The 21803-nt window shown below is 41.7% G+C and overlaps 1 protein-coding gene across 1 annotated transcript in view; it reads right to left on the bottom strand.

Moving 5' to 3' along the window:
* srrm3 (serine/arginine repetitive matrix 3) overlaps window positions 1-21803 on the bottom strand; it is an 89868-nt gene that overhangs the window by 6643 nt on the left and 61422 nt on the right. Inside the window, 15 exon segments of the mRNA XM_030745516.1 lie at window positions 283-408; window positions 506-748; window positions 872-1167; window positions 1840-1859; window positions 4545-4594; window positions 4596-4630; window positions 11134-11157; window positions 11159-11190; window positions 11193-11296; window positions 11876-11983; window positions 12580-12629; window positions 12814-12853; window positions 16252-16320; window positions 16836-16916; window positions 17447-17548. Of these exon segments, the coding sequence (XP_030601376.1) occupies window positions 283-408; window positions 506-748; window positions 872-1167; window positions 1840-1859; window positions 4545-4594; window positions 4596-4630; window positions 11134-11157; window positions 11159-11190; window positions 11193-11296; window positions 11876-11983; window positions 12580-12629; window positions 12814-12853; window positions 16252-16320; window positions 16836-16916; window positions 17447-17548 (1380 nt within the window).

Here is a 21803-nt window from a genome sequence, read left to right as displayed (position 1 = left end):
ACAGGAGCAAAATCCCTTCACTTTATTTCTTTGTTGTAATTTGAAACTATAAAAGAACGACTTTGGCCCCAGCATGAGTACAAGCCTGCAAAATTATGGGAGACATTCTAACTATAATGCATTAAAGTGTCTTATATTTAAGAGCTGCTAATGAAAATAAAAATCGGACCTGTGAGAAAGAACCAGAGAAACTGCTGTATGATTCTGACGCTCAGTCCACTCAGGAGAGAGTCGTAATACACGTACGATGTGACAGGGAGCTGTTTAATCACGCGGTGTTACCTGGTGATCCTACGAGCCTCCATGAAGCTGGGGGAATCTCTTCTTCTTTTGCGGATAGGTGAGTAGCTGCGTGAGCGGCGGCGAGCTCGGCTGTCGGTGTCAGAGCGGTTAGGACTCTCCCTGTCTCTGCGGGACACACAGACCGTATTCATAACAGCAATGACAATGCGCGCGATGGCATGAAAAAAATCTGTAGGCTGAAAGATATGAGGGAGTGGTTCACCTGGAGGTGTTCTGTCTGTTGTGTGGGGACTTGGCCTTGCTGGGGCCTCTGTCTCTGGAGGCAGAGGGCGAGGATGAACGCCCGCTGCTCCAGGAGCTGCTGCGCTGTCGGAGGTTTGCCTTGCTCCCGACTTTGTTGCCTGACGTGTGCGATTGCCGCCCCGGAGATGCAGAGGTGCTCCGGTGGTGTGCCTGACCCCGACTGGATCGGTGGTGCCTCTTGGAAGAGTGGCCACCTTTTGTCCTGGGGTAATGAGAAGTATAATGCAGCAAATGTCAAACAGTTCTGTCTCAGTGGCAAAGCTAGAGTGGCCAGTTTCAGCAGCGATAGGAGCCTGAAATTGCACGTCTACAACAGAAGGCTTACTTTCTCTGGTGGCGAGAGCCCCTCCCTCTGTGGGTGTGGTTGTGCTGGGAGTGGGTCGAGTTGCTGCTGTGAGCAGGGGAGTGGGAGCTCTTATTCTGGCCTCTCTGGCCCCCTCTTCTCCCTGACGCCTTGCTTACAGAGCTCCCTATAGTGGTGCCCCTGCCATCAACACTCCCAGCCTCTTCTGGCACACACATCTTTCCTGTCTGGCTCCTGATGGGGGCATTGTGGAGCTTGTGCTCTCTCAGCAGAGATGACTGGATACTCGCAGAGCTGGCAGTCAGCATATGGAGCTTCTGTAGAGAAAGGACGACCAACAAAAGAAAAAAAAAGAAAAGAAAAAAAAAAAAAAAAAGAAAAAAGGACAAAAATAGCATCAGAGAGTTTTCAGGCTGGTGATTGAGAGCTACGGTGTACTTGCCAAAAGAAGGTAAACATCTAAAAGAAAAGATCTAGGTTTTCTCCATATGGCTTATAGATAGTCCTCTATGGTGCAGCGCATGCAATACTTGGCATGCAAAACCATAATGAGTTGAAGAAATCATAATCGCAAAAACAAACAAAAAAACTAGGAAGAGGGGGAAGAGAGGGAAGAAAAAAAACAAAACAAAACTGTGAACCAAATAAGTTTAAGAGCAGAGGCAGAAAGTACAGAGCTACAGATTTGTAGAGTAGAAACAGAGGACTTCTTCAGTTTTTCAGTAATGGTTAAAAAAAATGAAAGAAAACAGAAAGAGAAGACAACTTGACGGAACATCACAGAAATGGAAGGAACAAAATAAAGATCACAATTATTGAATCAATCGAATCAGAAAACAAATCTTCTGCTACTCAATTTTCTCTTTCTGGATTTTTTTTTTCCTGAAGACAATTGCTGAGATGTGAACAGCGACCCATTTTCTTTGTTTTTTTTTTTTTTTTTATATGGTTACTCTTGTTTAACTCCCTTCTGGTTAACATCCACTTACCAATAAAGTGGTATTCCCTCCTTTAGTAGGTAAGGTATGAAGAAAAGGGAAAAGTGGGGCAACATAAGTGCATCATTAGATTCACAAATGCAAGAGAAAAAGACACAAAACCCTTCCCTGCCAGTGACTCATGAGACAATGCATGGAAATCAATAGAAAAGAACTCAAAAGCAAAGAGGAAAACCACAATGTGCAGGGAGTCCCTCACACAGAGAGTAAATCCTCTGGGCCCAGTCACCTTCCTAATCATCACAGAGCAACTGGCTGGTGAGAGTTAAAGATGCTTTCTTTACCTTTTTGCTCTCAGTGTGCTATCATGAGACAGCTGTTACTTCACTGCCTGATATGTTTACCGGTTAACTACCTCTGTGTGCTTGTGGGCTCTTTCATACAGGACACTTATATTTCTCACTCTATTATATGTAGTTCCAGCTGTTGCTACTGGAGCTGTTGCTTCATAACATTGAGTGTTATGTTATTACTCAGACTGCCTAGGCTTCAACAACCACATTTCACCAGAATCAGAGATTATTATTATTATTTTTTTTTTTTTTGAGGGGGCTCGGGGGTGGGGGTGGGGTCACTAATGAACAAAGTTTTAGCATCAGGAATGTCCTCGAAGCTAACAAAAATTAGCAATGCTTTAAAGGATAAGGCAGGCAATATCATATACTTTTGTAAATCCCACAAAAAGACCAAAGTAATGAAGCAGCCAGTTTGCATATAGTGTGCTATTTTTGGTTGGGTTTTCCTGCCCACAGCTGCTTCACATCTGCAAGCTGCTTTGCAACCCACCTGGAACCCAGCTAGAGAAGGGTGGGGAGGTCCCAGAACAAACCATGTTGCTAAATATAAAATAATTACTACAGATGGAAATAACATCTTTTTGACTTTAGTGGTCCTGAATAACTGCACTTAACTTATCCTAGCATGGCAGGCAATTCGGTTGCTTCACTGGACGATATGTTTCTTCATTGGCACGAAAATGGGCAGAGAAGTTTACTTTGGAGAAAGCACACACATTCACATGCAATAGGTCTCAGAGATCCTACTCCATCAAAAGCGGTTAAAAATAGCTCCCATGACATGAAACATTTACTCAAAGAGAATATTATGAGACTACTGTGCCACTAGCACGGCTCTAACGCTGGCAATGGCAACTTCAGTTTACCATTTTGCTCAAGACAGAAGAATGTAAACTATGGATTATCATGGTATTTACAACAGTCTGGCACCACCATCGTTTCAGTTTCAGTGGACTAGATTAGCTAGATTGTCACGGTTACTAACTGATGACATCGATAATATTAAAAACCAGTTTATCCAGTGCTTCAGTTTGTGACCAAATTCCTATTAAATAATAACATTCCCATCAGGTTCAGCTGTATTTTGTGTTAAATGCTAATTAGCAAACTAAAAAGGTAAATGTGGTATAATTTTTTATGTGCTAAACATCAGCATCATTACTGTGAGCATGTAAGCTTGTTGACGTTTAGCACTGATCTGCACTTTGGTATCGAGCCTGCATGGCTTCCCTCCTTTAAACCTGGGTCTGCCGGAAGTTTTTATTGTTAAAAGGGAGTTCTTCCTCCTTCCCGCAGTCACCAAGCGCTGCTCACATGGGATCATCTTATCTTGTTTTTTTTTGTTTTGTTTTTTTTTACTTGCAAAATTGTAGGGCTTTTATCTTACAGCCTAAAGTGTCTCAAGACAACTCTTTTTGTGAACTAGCACTTTATAAATAAAACAGATTTTTGTTGAAACTGGAGTCTTATAAAAATGAAACTATTTGTGGAAATGGAAATGGAACTATTGGGCCCCATTCATTCAGCAGATATGTACATTAGACCAGGTAAAGGAAGTACTGACAGACAGACTTTGTTGTTTGGTTTGGTCTTTTCAAGGGATTTGATGATAGAGAAAACTAGAGCATTGTCAGGCCTTATCCTGTTAAACTGTATATGGAGAGAACCTTTATTTTAAGCAATGAACAAAAAATAGACTAGAACTGACATCAGTGATATGGTAGGAGTTTAGGGACTGAAATTTGTGATGCACAATAATACACTGCTCACTGTAAGCAAGCCATAAAAAGAAGGTTAATCTCCAAAAGGCGCTTTTTGTCTGAAAGCAAATACAGCTGGCTCTTCCGCATGCATTATCCTGCACTGTCTGAGCTGCTTCAAATTCTGAAGATACAACAAAAGCACCGGCTGTAAGAGCTGTTCTCCACTAGAGAGAAGACAACTAAGCGTAATAATAAGAAAACACAACCACTGGTGCTTATGACAGTTGTTAGAAACAGTCGAGGAAATCAATATGGTGGAAATCATAAGACGAATGTACTAATTCACCGACAAACAGAGAGATGCTGGACAACAGGAATGCATTCTACCAGAACAGAAAGAAAAGAAAAATGGACAGAAATGGACCTGGAAGATAAAGCAGGATACTGGACTTCAGAATGAAATTAAGGAGGAAAGAGAAAAACCAGAGCTCTACGTAATCCAATCTTTTAAGAGTCAAATCATAATTGATGAAGTCAATTAATTTGGTTAAAGGACCATTGGTAAACAACAGAAAGAGAGAGAGAGAAAAAGAGAGAAAGAGAGAGAGAGAGAGAAACATTGACGTCACTCAGGCTAGGGTGCTTGTCACATTCTCATCTGCATAAAGATCACGTGCGTAGGCAAAGCATTACCTACCTTCCATTTCAATCAGTGACACGTATGCAATATCAACAAAAAAAGGAAAGAAAGAAAAAAAGAAAAAAAAAGGAGAAAGGAATGTTCTCCGCAGCGAAATGGGAAAAAGACAATGACCTCTTTTAGTATCAGCGCTACATATTTAGTCCAGAGACTGAGGAGAAATAAACCAAACAAAAAAGAAAATAGAGGGGAGGAAAGTAAAAATCAAAATCAGATGGAAGTCAAATCAAATTCAAATTCAAAACAAAGGATGACTCCATAAACTACATGATTTGCTTTGTCTTTTCGCTTGTACAAATGCAGCCATATTTGTATCAAAACAGGGGAGGGAGGATAGAGGGAAGCGGACAGAGTTAATGTTAGTGGACATCCACATAGAGCAGAGTCGCTAAATGGAGGGAAGAGGAGGAGAAGGAGAAGAAGGAGGAGGAGGAGGAGGAGGGAGGAGGCGGGGGGCATGCAGAGCTGGCTGATGTGAAAGATATGTGGAAGAAAAATGCCAGGACAACCAGAGTGAGATGTGAGTCACACAGGACACAGATGAACAGGTAGGAAAGAGGAGGAGGGGAGTAAAAGAGTGTTGGACGGGAGCAGTCACTGCTAAGATGGACAAACTAAAGAGTCAGCACATTTGAAAAGGACCCCAGTCACATTTGGCCTGGGTCTTCTCCAGCAGCACAGTAGGAGCAGCACTTCTCTACTCTGTACTTTTTTTTTTTTTTTTGGATGTCATCCCAGCTTTCTTCCAGGCATTCTTGTGTATTTGTTTATCACCGTAAACACAGGTACAGCAAGAGGGAGCCTTAAGGAGCTTTGTCTGAGCTGCTGTTTAAAACTGTTAGCGTGTATAGGGAGCTTTCAATCAAAATGTCTTGGGTGCCCCCCCACCCTTTATAAAATAACAATTACGTTAATTAATACATGAGTTTTCCAAGTTAGTTCCAAGTCCATGTAATTATGTTTGAAGACTTCCATAAATAATGAGCAAGAAGACGTTTAGCCTGTTTGGGACTGTTTCATCCAATGTGTAGGAGGCAGAAATGGATGCTTTCCAAAGAAAGCCAAGGGATGCTGCAGCATGGATCAGTTAGTACAAGCCTTTCCTCTGGGGGGGAAAAAAAAAAAAAAAGAGTTAGATAAATCATAAATAATTTGTCTTCTTTTTCATTTCTTGTTCTTTGATCAAATCTGATGAGCCAAGCCCAGACTGACTTATTACTGCCCCCCTGTGGTATGGTAGCAGTAACAAAGGCTGTAGTCTTCATTTTCTGCAATTTCTTCAGACTAGACTGCGCACTGTATTACTGCATTACTCAATTTTTTCATTTTGTATTTTGATATTGTAGTTTCTGAGCCATCTATGGAACAGGAAAGTTCTTTTAGGATGAACAAAGTTCTATTTTCGCTAATTTATGCTCCAGACAGATTGCTATAACTAGCTGCACAGGGGTATTCACTTAGTGACAGACCCACACATTACACAGTTTTAGGGAACACTGTGTGTTATGTCCCATTGTAAAACAGAAACGAAGGTCATTTTTAAAGGTGAGAGAAGTGGTTTTCAAAAGGTAATTAGGTAGAAGTTTTTTTTGCATTTGAACTCATAATGAATAAAATGTCAATATTCTATAAAGAAAAAAGAAAGCAAAAAAGTTCTAATGTCTCATTTCCTTTCCAAAATACAGTTAGCAAGGAATAGCCTGGCTAAGTGTCATTAGCAAGGCTGTTATTGAAATGATTTTCAAACTGCATGCTGTGTTTTATTTTCCCAGAGAGAAGGCTTTAAGATGGACTGACTGGTTAGTTTGACCAAACAGCAGCTTTAAACAGCACACAGCTGTTACTCTGAGCTTTCCTCTGGGACATCTGAGGGACTCCCTCCCACACAGTGAATAAGACTGTTTCAAACAGAGCTAGAGGACGACTACAGGTACACAAACTGAGATGAGAGAGAACCAGAGCTGCTATGCAGAACATTTGCTAAATCACACAACTGCTGCAGTAAAATCAGACTTCAGTTAAATCCAGCATCTGTCACTCATACCATCCTCCTGTGCAAAGTTTCCGTTTGGTGTTTTTCAAATATTTGAGCTATTGGTGGAGATTAAAAGAAGGTGGTAGTTTATGCCACAAAGATGCTGCTTTAAAAAAATGTGAGCCAATTACATGCTCCACTTTTAAACCTCCCAACTGAGTGGCTCAAAGTACAGGATCAAATACACCTCGCTCGCCATCCCCCAGATTAAGTATAAGCAAATAGGCAGGAACAGAACAGACAGTGCCTCTTAGGCATCATGCACATCGACATGGTAAAGTAAAGCAGCATAGAGGAGCATCTGCTTAACCCCTGGTGGTTTTGCAGGAGCTGTTGGACGCCTGGAGGAGAAGAGGATCTATCACTGAGCAGAGCATGTGCTTGAGAAGAAAGACAATTGTATTGACAAGAAGAAAACTATAACACATACCCAGTTAACCTACTTGGTCCAGTTCCAAAGCATTTGAGTGCTTTTATATAAACGAGACAGAAAGATTTGGGCATTTATTCATGGGTAAATACCACTTATATTGATAAGGAAAAAAAAATGAATGAAATAAGCAGAAAGAGAGAGAGAGAGAGAGAGATCAGATGAGACCCCGCAGACACATGCAAGCTGGAGTAGAAAACAGCAGACGTCAGTTGTCAGGAGTGAGTGCTTGCAGCCCATTTAAACTACTTATATTGTCAGAGATAGTCGATTTCAACAGGCAATTCCTCTTTGTCTAAGTGGTGTGTTTTGTCTAATTTTCAGCGTAAATCAGTCATCCTACCATAGCTCTAACGACCCATTTACAGTATGGAGGAGCAAGGTTGCTTCCGATAATAGCAGAAGAAGTAATTTAAAGCTCATCACAGGCTTTGCTTTTTAGGTTAATCAGGGCCTCACAAAAAATGGTTATGTTCATAAACACCAAAACAAAGAATGAGCAGCTTCAGACTGAACCAGACAGAGAGGCGCTACTTTATGACTTATGTCATTGTTACACCTCTGTGACTATCATGAGTTTGTGTGAGTAATTAGCCCTTTATTTATTTAAGGACTCATCACAATTCCATAAATATTGGGACGCTGTCTGAAACATAAATAAATACAGAATTCAAAGATTTTCAAATCTCACAAACCCATATTTTATAAACACAGAACACAGAAAACATATCAAATGCTTAAACTGTGACATTTGACTATTTCATGAAAAATATTAGCCCAATCTGATTGCGATGGCAGCAACATGTCTCAAAAAAGTTGGGATGGGGGATCAAAAGAGTGGAAAGGTCCTAAAAAGAAGCTGCTGGAGGAACAGGTCAGTAACATGACTGGGTATAAAAAAAGCATCTTAGAGAGGCAGAGCTTCTCAGAGGTAAACATGGGCAGAGGTTCACCAATCTGCAAAAAATTGCAACACAATTTCAGAATAATGTTGGTCAATGTAAAATTGCAAAGACTTTGAATGTCTCATCATCTACAGTATGTAATATCATCAAAAGACTTTGATGAATCTTGGGTCAAAGCTCATTAAAATGGACTGAGGCAAAGTGGCCACTCTTCTGGGGTCAGATGAATCAAAATTTTTTATTATTTTTGGAAAACACGGACACTGCATCCTCTGTACTAAAAGGGATAGGGACCATCTGGCTTGTTATCAGCACTCACTTCAAAAGCCTACTTCTCTCATGGTATGGAGGTGCATCAGTGCCTGTGGAATTAGCAGCTTGTACATCTTGTAAGACGCCATCAATGCTGAAAGGTATTTACAGGTTTTAGAGCAACATACGCTCCCGTCCAGACGACATCTTTTTCAGGGAAGGCTTTACATATTTCAGCAAGACAATGCTAAACTACAGGCTGCATGTAGTAGAGCAGCATCATAGTAGAAAGTCAGGGTGCTGAACTGATCTGCCTGCAGTCCACGTCTTTCACCCACTGAAAACATTTGGAGCATCATGAAACAAAAAAATACACAAAGAAGACCCAGGGCTGCTGAGCATCTAGAATCCTCAATCAGACAAGAAGGAACAACATTCCCCCCCCAAACTTCCAGCAACTTCTCTCCTCGGTTTCCCGTTTGCAGACTGTTGTTGAAACAGAAGAGGATGCTACACAGTCGTAACACGGGCCTGTTGCTGCCATAAAATTACAAGTTACCTTATTTTTTTCTTAAAATGGTCCACTTTCTCAGTTTAAATGTTTGATATGTTTTCTGTGTTATAATATATGGTTTATGAGATTTGGACATCGTTGCATTCTGTTTTAATTTACATTTTACACAGCATCCAAACTTTTTTGAGATTGTGGTTGCAAATCAGTTTTCGCAAAATGCAGTATATATATATATATATATATATATATATATATATATATATATATATATATATATATATATAGGCCCTATGGAAGATTTAAAGGGCCTTAAAACAAACTTTTATGTGAATTTCCTGTGTCATATTTAAAGGAAACACATGCATTAAAAAGTGATTTAGCCTCTGTGATTGACTGTCATCAGTATCCACAATCAAAATGTAAATATAAAGTCAAATGCAGTGTCTCTGCAGCTGGCGCGCCTACAGAAAAAACATTCTGTGATTGGCCAGCTGATTGCTTTTCATGCCGGCATATGTGACACCTCTAATCTCAAAAAAGGAAATGCTCCTTCACACTGTTCATGAAAACTAATGACAATGGCTTGCCTTTAGCATGGCATCTACATAGAGCAATATTTGAGGCCATTTTCACACGTGCACCACAGCCCCCACAGGCAGTGTTTGGGTCCACTGCCTACCATAGCCTGACTCCTTACTTTGCAAATGGGAAACTTAAAATAAAGGATGTGTGAGACATTATTCTGTACTTCTACCACTCAATAAAATTAACATATTTATGATAACCAGACTGCATTTTGTTTCCTCCATTATTTTGAAACATTAATCTTAATTATTTTTAAGTGCTTAGAATCAAATTAAGAAAAGTCTTGTGTCTCTGCCCTTGTCTCCTAATGCATGTTTGTGCAGGCAGGAGGCCTGTCCAATATTCAAAGCATTAGAACTTGTCGAATTTTCAAGCAGTTTTTCATTTGGTTTGGTTTGGCGCTTATTTTGGGGAGTGAATATTCTGATTTTAATTGCCAAAACTGGTTCTTGGAGCCAAGCGTGCCCATTCAGAAAATCCTGAAAAGTTGCATCATGTGCACGCTTCATAGAGGCAGCTCCCTCGTCTAAACCATATGGAGTGTTTCCTCTAGTGCAAATGCATCTAAAGCAGAGCGTTTCCTGCTGTAGGCTACACGACAGAAGGGACAGCTGTTCAAAATTTGTGTGTGAAATCAGCTTTAGTGGAAACTGTGTGTTTACATTTCTAGAGAACCTGATTGAGGCATTTATGAAGCTTACCCTTGTCCTTTTTTTTTCCTCAGAGAGACTATCTATCTATCTATCTATCTATCTATCTATCTATCTATCTATCTATCTATCTATCTATCTATCTATCTATCTATCTATCTATCTATCTATCTATCTATCTATCTATCTATCTATCTATCTTATCTATCTATCTATCTATCTATCTGCTCACTTCAGCTTCACTGACCTTTAGGTCTATGAACATTTTGGATTTGGATAAGTTAAATCAAAACTCTACCTATTATCTTTTCAGTTTTCTAACCTTTAATTATGACACAGCAAATCCACATTTGCATTTCACTTTATTTCTTTGGCTGACTTTCTCTTTTTTAAATCTTCCATACGTGCCCAGCACACAAAGCTGCCACTTAAAAGTTTGCCACAGCTCATTCTGGCCTGCTTGGATCAAGACTTCCCGGTGAGAATTGGATTATTCTGTTTGAGGAGAATTCGTAGATTGCTATCACTTACGGCAGCACTGTCAGACAGCTGATTGTGGCCCTTTCAACACTGGATAATTAAGGACTTTATCTGCCATAAAACATATCACTCCTGATTTGATATTTCTTCACAGTATGGGCCTTTTGGGGATGAGAAAAAGAACTCGCAGGACACAACAAACACATCTTTTTTTGCGCCTTCATTTGGAGACATCGTTCATCAGTGCGGCTCATATTCCCATCCGAGCTGTGGGATGCTAATGTTGTGCTGTGACTCAGATGAATGTGTGCGCTTGAACAGAAACACTTAAATCTCTCTTCTCTTTGCTCCCTCCCTGCATTACTGACAAATAACAAGAAAAAAAATATCTAAACAAAACGAACAAAGGAAAATAAAAGAAATTAAAAGACAAGATGGCAGGAGTCAAAGAGAGCCAGAAACAAAGCAGCAGGAGCGGCGAGTTTTACAAAGGGTTGTCTGTCTTGACATGTAAAAATAATACCATTAATAAGAATAAGAATAACTAACCTATGACCTAGGAAACTCTGATAGAGGAACACAAACAAACCTTTCAGTGTTCTAAGGTGAGAATTCATGTGAACCAACACAAGAGAGCAGGTTAAAACTCATTTGCAGGGGACTGTGGTAGATACCACTGGAGGGAGGATGGGGGCGGGGGGTGTGTGTGGGAACTAAATAGAGGAAATTACATACATCGTTCCCTTTCTCGCCATCGGTTGTGGTTGAGTCTGCCGGCCTTTCCGTTGCGGTTCGCTGGGTGTGGTCCCCGTTGTGCCACGTGGCGGGACTCTCGGGGCCCGCAGACTGCAGGGTGCCAGACACCTTCTGACCGTCCATCTTGTGTTTGGAGTTTAATCTGGAACAGCAATGCACAACATTTTATTATAACATGGGTGCAAGCCAGTATACCAAAGTTAGTATGTGACTGAGTCTTCATTTCCTGCTTCAGGAATAATGAATTTTGTTTCTTATTCCAATTTACTGTCATTTAAACATGAAGTCTGGGCAGGCAGAGAGAGCAAGTCCTTCTTTCTGACTGGCTGATCTGTTAATGTTATTAATCATGTGATCCTGTCAGAGTGACATTTACAACTGTGTCATTATTCAAGTGCAGTTATAAGTAATGCAGTGGGCTCTGAACTCTAACACATCACTACAGAAGAAAAAGACAAATGCCACATGAACTGAATAACCAATGAATACAGTTTCATCACACTGAACATGAGTGCAGAGTGAGGTTTCACAACTGTTTAGCGGGGCTATTATAAGACATGCAGAGGAGCCCCATTTGTATCCTAATCTACCCCCCCCCCCCCCCCCCCCCCCGGCTGTCACCAGGGCAACTGCTTCAATCAGGAGAGGTATTTTCAGTGTGACAAAAACTCTGTGTGTGTGTGTGTGTGGTGTGTGTGTGTGTGTGTGTGTGTGTGTGTACCTGGTGGGTGATTTGGAGGTGCTCCTGGTGGAGGACAGGGAGGCGCTTCGAGAGCTGCAGCAGCTGCCTTGACGCTGTGAACTCCTGCTGGGTGTTTCACCGGGGGACCTGACAGGTGACAGCCAATGGACCAACACACCACACATACACATGCAGGCACACATACAAGGGCACACCCACACACGTATGCACATACACAAAGCCATGTATGCATGCATACATCATGGGGACACACAGGGCACAGCGAGCTCAGTAGTCAGTCTGACATGTAAAACAGTTGATTCACAGCAAAACACTTTCAGTATGTTCTAATAAAGACAGGGTGCAGTGCAGAGCTGGAAACTGTGCTGAACTCAGAAGCTTTGTTTAGAAGATGCTTCTCAGTGCTCTATACTTGTTCACATCTGTGTGAGTCTAAGCCTGAGATGATGGGGGTAAAATGCCAATATAAATTATGAGTGCCTCAATGTGACTCCAACTGTACCTGTTGTTGAGGAGTTAGATTGTTGTTTACTATTTGTTTCACAGGGCACAGAGGAAAATCTCAAAACTTCCCCACATTGCAAACTGAACAATATACCTGTGTGTTATTGGTATATTGGCTACTCTCTATATGTGCTGATGAGATAAGCAGAACAAAAAGATTTTTTCCATCTCTCTGCATTTACACGGATTAATAAATTTCCAGGCAGTGATTCTCTCACCTCTTTTTCTGTTTGTTCTTGTCTTTTGTTTTGTCTTTGGGCTGCCCGACCTGAAAAAAAAGGTCACATGTAACATTCACAGAAAACAGGAGCTCAGGGCATCACTCACCAAACAAATAGAAGTCAATTGCATAAAAGATATCAACACACAGACACACACACAACACACACATGGATTACAAAAATTCATATGAAGTATATTGTAGTATAATGAAGCATTATCTTGTCCTGTACATACCTGTATCTTCTCTTTTTCCTGGTGCCAGATGCAGATCTACAAAAACAAAACCATTAAAATGTCAATGTTAAGTCAGCAACATCACAAATTATTGGCATGAATCATTCATACACAGTACACAGGATCACCTTTTACACTGTTCCACAGTCACAGTGGGTGTGAGAGCTATCAAATCTGCTTTACAAACTAAATGAAAAAGGGGATCAGGTGGTGCATTCTGGAAAAGTGGTGCTTTCACCAATCTATGCACCACCTTTTCATGTAGAGAAAGCCGGACTTCCTTGTAAAGCGTTGCCGAGATATGAGCTCAGCTCCTGTTTTGGCGACTTGCTGCCAAATTTGATCGGCTCTGACGGGCAGGCGCTTCGGAAAATCAAAAATCCATCCGATAACTTTTGTGAGGCTTGGCCTGAAGATGATCTGAGTCAGTTTTGGTGTACACTGGACAAACTTTGTGACCTGTAAAAACTTTTGAAGGATTTCATTAAATCCAATATGGCAAAATGACTCATAGGGTGCCCCCAAACTGTGAGAAATGTGTGCATATAGTCTCTGGAAGGTAAGCGGTAGGTGATGGATTGATAACAGCATTAATGGTGTTAATAAAGCATGTGGCAGTTATTAGAGCTAATGTCAGGTAAATACTAACTCAAGACCTTTGCACAGTACTGTGCACATGCAGGTAAACAATACTTAAACTCAACACAAAGCAGTGCATGGCTACAGCTACAGACACTTCCATAAGGAATATTTCAGCATGTATTTCTGCTCCTCTAATGGCCTGCAAAACTACCTGAATCACACACATCCATGTGCAGAGAGGTCCCCAGGGAGCTCCAACAGCAGTTTTGTATTTTACAGGTGTCACATGTCACACTTATTTCTTTCTTTCTTACATTTCTGCCAGTAGAAGATTCTGCTCCCTGCAATAAAGCCAACTTATTGGCCATCCCCTTTTGCATAATAAGCAGGACGTGGGCTATCCTCAGTCTACAGCACTGGACTGACACATACCTTCCTATCACTTTCACCCTCATTGCAGTTTCCATGGTGATAGTCAGGCTGGTCTGTGAGAGTTATTTTCCTGAAGAGCCCTTACATCTCGTCCTGTTTCCCCTACAGCATGCAGCATGGAGTGTGAGGGAGGACTGTGTTGATTTGCTGAAAAGGGAAGTAATAAAGTGTCACAGTAATGTATGTGGCTGATATGTGACTGAGAGCTGTGGCCCCAGTGACAGCTCATGTCTCCCCACTGGAGGGCTTCACATGGGGATTGCTGTGTATGAGGTGTTATTCTGGGAGGGGCATTCTTCTTGTCTTCTCTCACACGCTCTGGTGACAGATAAAGTCCCGCCGCGGCACAGCTAGGTGTCCACAAGGACACGGACAGTATTTGGTATGAGACAAATATGCACGGGGATCAACCCGGTGCTGCTATCTAAAGAACATAGCCCAGCCAGATGTTAGCAGTACAGGACTGTGCAGTAGTCGCCCCCTCCCTCCAATCTGCCTTAAAGAAGAGCATCAACGGAAGATGTCTCTGAGGAATCCTGCATGCTGCCCTCCCACTTCATTAATCTACATTATTCCTATATCAAAGCGCCTGCAATGCAGAAACATCTTGCTTGAGGCTGAGAGGGAGGTGTGGAGGAGAGGGGATGAGGGGAACTGGATGCGAGTGGATGGATGGAGGAGGGAAACCAGAGCAGGGCAGCGCAGTGTGCTCAGCAATTTAGTGAGAGGCTCATTTTCTTGTGTTGTGCACCCCCCCCCCCCCCCCCCCCCCCCCCCCCCCCCCCCCCCCCCCCCCCCCCCCCCCCCCCCCCCCCCCCCCCCCCCCCCCCCCCCCCCCCCCCCCCCCCCCCCCCCCCCCCCCCCCCCCCCCCCCCCCCCCCCCCCCCCCCCCCCCCCCCCCCGCCCCCCCCCCCCCCCCCCCCCCCCCCCCCCCCCCCCCCCCCCCCCCCCCCCCCCCCCCCCCCCCCCCCCCCCCCCCCCCCCCCCCCCCCCCCCCCCCCCCCCCCCCCCCCCCCCCCCCCCCCCCCCCCCCCCCCCCCCCCCCCCCCCCCCCCCCCCATACAGAGTGGGTTATTAGAGCAACACATTTAGCCCATTCCCCCTTGAGTCAGGCAGAGAATGAGGGAAACTGGAGGAGGAAGAGGATGCTCTACAACTCCTTATTGCTGTTATGATATCCCAAGGCACCACAAGTTTTTGTTCATGAGCTCTTGCTTGTTTTTTTTTTGTCTCTTTCAGTCTTTTCCACCTTTCCTTTTTCCCATTTCTCTTTATTTCATTTTCTACCTTTTGCTATTTTCATTCTTTCCATCTATTCTTCCTTTCTTTTTCCTTTCTTTTCTAGAACTGTGTTTTGCCTCCTTGTCATTTTCTCTCCTCCTTTTCTTCCTATTTATGTCCTCTACTTCCCCTGTTCCTTGAATTGTCTTTCTTCCTTAGTTTTGTACCTGCTCGTTCAGTTTCTCTTTTCTGTACTTGTACTGATTCTCTCTCACTTTCCTTTCCTTCTAGTTTTCTTTTCTTTCTTTTCTACTTTCTAATTTCTCAGTCCGGTCTTCCGAGGTTCTTCCTTTACTTCCAGTTTTTCATCTTTAATTATCCTTTAATGTTTTTTCCACTCTCTCGTTTCCTCCCTTCTTCCCTACTCTTTTCTCCCTGTCTGTTTTCCTGCAGCTCTCCTTTTCCTTCCCTTTCTCTCTCCTTCTCCCCCTTTTACTTCACCTTTTTTCATCCAGTCAATTTCATGCTTTTGTTTCTTCTTTAATTTTTTTCCTACTATCTTTTCTTTTGGAATAATTTATTCTGTCTGTCTTTTATCAGTTTCCTTTTGGGATTCCTCTTCGGGACCCCCACCCCTCTGAATCTGGTCACCTCCTTTCCTTTTTCCTCTTTTTTTCTTCCATTTTTCTTCCCTTCTCTTATTCTTTTTTCCTCTTCCTCTAATTCTTCTTCCTGTCATCCTGTGTTTCTTTCCTTTCTTGTTTTTGTCTCTTAATTCTCTTCTACTCTTTCCTTGCCTTTTTCTTCTCTTCCTTGTCCTCTTCCCTTGCTTAATTGTCATTTTTTGTCCTTTATCCTTTAATGTGTTACATCCTTTACTTTGATTTCCTTTTTCTTCCCATCTCCCCTTCAATTCCTCCCACTACCAAGAAAAACAAAAAAAGTCTGAAATATAAACGCATTATTTATTTTTTTATGATGTATTTATTTATTCATGTTTTGGATAAGTGAATCGTTAAAAGTGGAACTGCTGAGAATCCATCACTGTGAAGGCAACTGTTTATCAGAGTTCCACACTTGTGATGACACAACACACACATGCATGCAGCACACACGCACGCACACACACACACACACACACACACACGCACGCACGCACGCACGGCACAAACACACACACACCACACACACACACTCACCTGTCTCGCTTGTGTTTTTCCCACTCTTTTTTCTTCTTCTCTCTACGAGTGGGTGAGGAGCTGCCAAACCTATTGATGGAGAGAAGGATGCATGACATGCAGTGACTGCAAAGTGAACCCAGACAGCTGTTTAACTCTGGCTTTTCCCTCAACTGTGTTACATTACACCTCAGACAGGATCATTATTAGCCAAAGGTATCATCTTATAGTAGCTCAGCTGATTTCTCTCAGCTCTCTTTGTGCCAAGCTCCATTCATGCCTCTTCCTTTCTCCTTTTATTCTGTCTTCTCTTTAACGCCTGTGTTCCTCTTCTTTTCAGTCTCGCTCACTCTCTCTCCTCCTCTTTTCCTGACTTGTCAAAAGAAAAGAAATGTGAAGAAGAGGGTATGCTTTGCTAATTGCTCCCCACCCTTTCCGCACAGTTGCGGTATCTGATGGCTCGTTTGCGATATTCACACCAAAATAATTGGAATTCCGTTTTACAAAACCACAGTGTAATTATTCTGTCAGCGGAGCTGGAGAGAGAGAAAAAGAAAACAGAGAAAAATCGATCCACTCCATCAGTGGAAGCTGTTTCCACTCACCGACTCCTTCGACGGCCAGATTTCTTCTTCTTCCTTTTCTTTGGACGAGGGGAAGGAGAGCTGCTTGATTTCCTCTTCACCCTGAATTGGCCGCACAAAGAGAGACCAGGAGGGAGAGCGAGACTGAGAAAGGCAGAAATCATTTACAAGTGATTGTTATTATAATCATCTCCAGTTTGCAATTTCTGATTACAGTTATTTGCTGCTGTGCCGATAACAGGAATGATAAGTGTATATTTTCTCATTTCCTCAATTCATTCGGACATAACACAATATTCGTGCAACACATCTTACCATGGAAACAGGAAATCACTTTAAGGAAATGACACTTGTTGTGTCAGTGAGCAGCACACGCAGAGAGTGGTCTAAATGACCATCTGTTGTGATGGTTTTCAAATACAAATAATAATGGCTGTTTATCTTTGCATGCGTCCCAGCACTGGGGTGAAATTTGAAGAAAATCTTTATCCTGAGATGATTTTTTATGTTTACGTTTTGAGGAAACGCCCAGCGGTCACGTGATGCGAGACGGCTGATTTAATTCATCACTTCAGGAGGGAAAGCACCGTTGCTGCGAAAGCATGCGTGTGTTTGAACATCCTTGAGCCTACCTGTTCTCACTGTGGTAGTCATGGCCATAGTCTCCATCTTCATAGCCAACCACGTCAGGGTTCTCTTCGTACTCGTCAGGCGGATAGTGCAGGTGGTTGACCCTGAAAACACACAAACAAAACGTGGTGAGAAGTGCGTCTTCATTGTGTTCAGTGAAAACATGCAGACAGACGGCAGCACGTCTGTGTTGGGCTTCATCGCGATTAACTTTTTAAATCTGCCATCTTGGTCTGGTGCGTGACCATGGCAACCACAGACACTATGGAGGGAGAAACAATACAGGCACCTGTATGACGCACATCTTCATCAGAAGAGCGCAGACAGGAAAAAAGAAAAACTGAGCGTCATCTTCAAAGTGTGGGAAAATAAATAATTAAAATCAGCAAATCAAAAAAAAAAAACAAATAGACTTGTGTTGTGATAAATATTTGCTTTTTTTTTTTTTTTTAAAGACACAGCCGACTCGATTTAACTGTGTGATGGATTTATAGCAGGTGGATCGTAGACAGCGGCAGCATGTGGTGTGCATGCTGTGGTGTGTGCTGGAAAACACTGATGATGGCAACTGCTCACTGTTTGAATGAAGTTTAGGAAAGAGGAGTAACAGGTCTGCAGACCACTGCACCACAATTTATGAACGACCTTTAAAACTAATCTGATGTCAACATTAGAGAACTTTGCATTTTTTAACAGAATTTAATATTTTTCCTGCTTTTTTTGTCCCTCAAAGGTTTTAGTCAGAGCCAAAGGAAAAAAAAAAAACCCACCATCAATGCAATATTTATAGCTTTACTGCACATGGACAGCTGGGAGAAACTTTAACTGTGACCAACAAACATACCAGGAGGGTCATTGTGCAGTTAAAACATCAACTTATCAGCGCCCTCTAGAGGACAAATGGCAAAATGGCGATGCTGTTCCAAAATGATTTATTTAGTGGATCCATGGAGTGGTTAACTATTTGTCTTCCATGCAAAAGGTCCCTGATTCAGTTCAAGGAGGAGACACAAACCCGACCTGGGGGTCACAACTCCGAGTGCTGTTCCTGGATAAATGGGAGGGTTGTGTCTGGAAGGACATCTGGTGTAAAATCTGTACCAAATCATACATGTGGATCATCCGCTCCAGTGTTCCCCGTGGGAAATAAGAGAGCACCAGAAAGACACTACAGAAAGTATTGTACCTAAATTACTTATTTAAATCTCTGAATTGTAATTTCTTGGGATTTTTTAATCATATATATTATAAATCAGCACGAGTATATCAGCAATAAACTAAAACCAGCGCCAGTTTGGTCTGATTTTTAACCCAGCCTTATTACAGACAGGTAATTTTAAGGAAAAGCACTGAATCAATGAAATTTTTTAAAACTATTACAGTGTTAGACAGAAAGTCAGGGGGTATCTGAAGCATAATTAATTCTGATGAAACCACAACTGTGTAGACTTAGTTTTATACCAGTGTATCCATCACTAAAAATCATAAATGTCAGCCTATTCATCCTCTAGAAGCCACGAATGGATGTACGAAATTTTCACTGTAATCTAATGTCATTTATCAAATGGACCAAATGACTGATCAATGGTGCCGTTCTGCTAGTCAGGCTAGAAATATTCCACCTACTCAAACAGTCTCTAACTTTACATTTTAAAGCAAAAAAAGAAACAAAGCTATTACGGCGCAAAAGCATGAAAATGTGATGCCTGCAGACGTTTCTGCAACTTCTGTACTGACATTTTCCCTCACTCCAGCAGTGAGAATATCATTAGCTCTCACTCTCTTACAGCTCAGCTTGTGGGATTCATATCTTCACACTTGTTTATCACCCATTGCATTGTATGTACTGACAGATGGTGGAGCCTCCTCTCTGGCCCATTCTGGCCCCTTCCCACTTATGTGGCCTCTTCTGAACTGCCAAATCTGACCTTGCTGACTCTGTGCGATGTATATATTAAAAAAAAAAAAAAAACACACCACACTGATCGCTTTTTCCCTCAGGCCGTCACACCTCTCTGACTTAATCATGTCCCAGTATTATAACACACTCAGCATGTCATGTCCTGGGTGTTATGGCACTTTTGTTAGCTTGTTTTTTACACACACATATGTAACACGCACGATGACGTCGAAGAAAAAACAAATAAGGTGTATCAAGTGTTTGGGAAAAGAGAGTGGAGCCAATATGAAGAGGGAATGGGGCCTGGTGGTTAGTTGGGAAGACTTTGGCTCTTAATTGGCTGAGCACCACTGGGCAGAGCCAGGATGTTAAGTACCAGCAGAACTACCCCATTTCACTATGACAGCCCCTTTTCACACACATACTCTGCAACACACACTATGATGAATAATCATGCATAACAAAAAAATTTAACTGTGAGTTGCGCAACAAAAACATCCATCTCAAACAGCAGAACTAAGCGAGGAGACACATGAGGCAGTGTGGGTGTCAGACAACTCAGATGTTTGAGTTAGAACATGAAGTTAGAGGTTGTGAGTGAATATACACGTGATGACACTAATATTGTCACTCCAAAAATGTACTGAGAAGACATACACATATACAGAAACACGTTGTTACCCTGCAGTATTATTATATTATATTTTTATTACTTAGCTTTTGAAATCCAGATGGTTTGGCCTCTCAGACTAAATACAGGCCAAAGTCCAAGCCTCTGGTAGGCTTTAATTAGCCTGGCCTTAGAGGAAATGTGCTAATACGCATGCAGAGACAGCTGTATAATCTCTGTTTTTTTTTTTGTTTTTTTTTTTACCATCAATATTTTACTAAAAAGATGTCATCACTCCACATCAGGCAAATACAAAATATTTAGCATGGCTGCATCAAGTAGAAACCTCAGGTATAGAGAAATTAAGCCAAAAAACAAAAAAAAATCTATAGTCCCTCTTAGCTGGTTCCAAAAGTGAGTCAATCTATACAGACTCTCATATTAAAATGCCCAACTTAAGTGATGAAACAGACAGAAAATGGTGTTGTCTCTGTATGCATAACAACTGTGTGAGGGGTGACTTGAATACTTTTAAAGACTTAAAATCGGGGCAGGTAAGCATCACCTCAGCCTGGACCTTTGGTTTATTGTATCAGCAGCTTGACCAAGAATCGTGCTCCAGTTTTGGTAAGTGAAATTCTTCTTTTATTTATTTATGTTTACTTAACACAAATTAACTGTTATCTATTGCAATGTATCCATGCAGTCAATTTGATTCAACTTGATAAACAAACTTGTTAGCATTAGGCAATAACTTGATAGGCACTATTCATCTATTACAAAGGGAGATCTTGATTAAACTACTGGATTGTGATTTAAAGTAGAATCTATTAATAATACAGCAGTTTTTCTTCGTCTAATTCTTCGTGATAATATGCTACTTGCTTGAGAAACATATAACTTCATAAAAAAAAATAAAAAAACCTGATTAAAGACACCTCCATTGGGAGTCACATACTTATACTGATAGAATAATTTACCTATGACCTGCACTGTGCTGACACAATGAGCTAATTGCTTTTAGATTTTTTTTAAGCAACAGGGACATTAAAATTTAAATAATCTGAAAGATTCTTTTGCATTTGCAGTAGACTTGTTGACTTTACATTTAATGTCTTGATTTAGCTTTTTTAAAAACAAAAGGAAAATGTTGCTTTAGCTGCCAGTCTTTGTGCCTTTTTGCCTGCAGTACCCCTGTAGGGATGGAAAAGCAGCTCACTGCCAAAAAGAGCAATTAACAAGAATTTAAACAATCCAGTGGTCCCCCATGCTTAGTCATTAGTGACAAATCAACCAATTCCCCATCCTGTCTCTAGTTTCCTAATTGATGCTATGCTCCAATATGCAGGCGACATCTGTCCAGCCCAGACAGCGTTCCTATTAGGCAGATGAGTGAGTGTCTCTGCTGGCCTGGTGAGGTAAGAGGCTCTCTAATTCAGCCACTGTCCCTGAGACCTGGCAGTGATGGACTGTGGCCAAGGCTCTCCTCAGGGCTGTGGCACAAAGTAGTGCAACTCATTCATATCCTCTTTCAGACAACCACTCTGCTCGTGAAAGTCCTGCGCATCTTTCTCTTTCTGCAGAGCGTTATAGTTGCTATTCTTGAGAGGAAGCAGGTATAGGTTGTACGGATTACTCTTCGGTATGAGCGGAAACTACAGAAACTTGTGAGTGGTCATATTAAGATGGAAAGTTGGCAGTGCTGGATTTTTATAAGCCGAGCTGATTGATTATATGGCCGTAGAGAAAAACTTGATAAGGTATAAGGCACAATGTTAGATAAGGTATAACCAACTTCTGTACTAAATAAGATTATTTCTGTTTCCTAATAAGGAAAGGTTGGTCTCGG

The sequence above is a fragment of the Archocentrus centrarchus genome, chromosome 14, assembly GCF_007364275.1.
Source record: "Archocentrus centrarchus isolate MPI-CPG fArcCen1 chromosome 14, fArcCen1, whole genome shotgun sequence".
NCBI lineage: Eukaryota > Metazoa > Chordata > Actinopteri > Cichliformes > Cichlidae > Archocentrus > Archocentrus centrarchus.
This window is presented reverse-complemented; position numbering and strand designations above follow the sequence as displayed.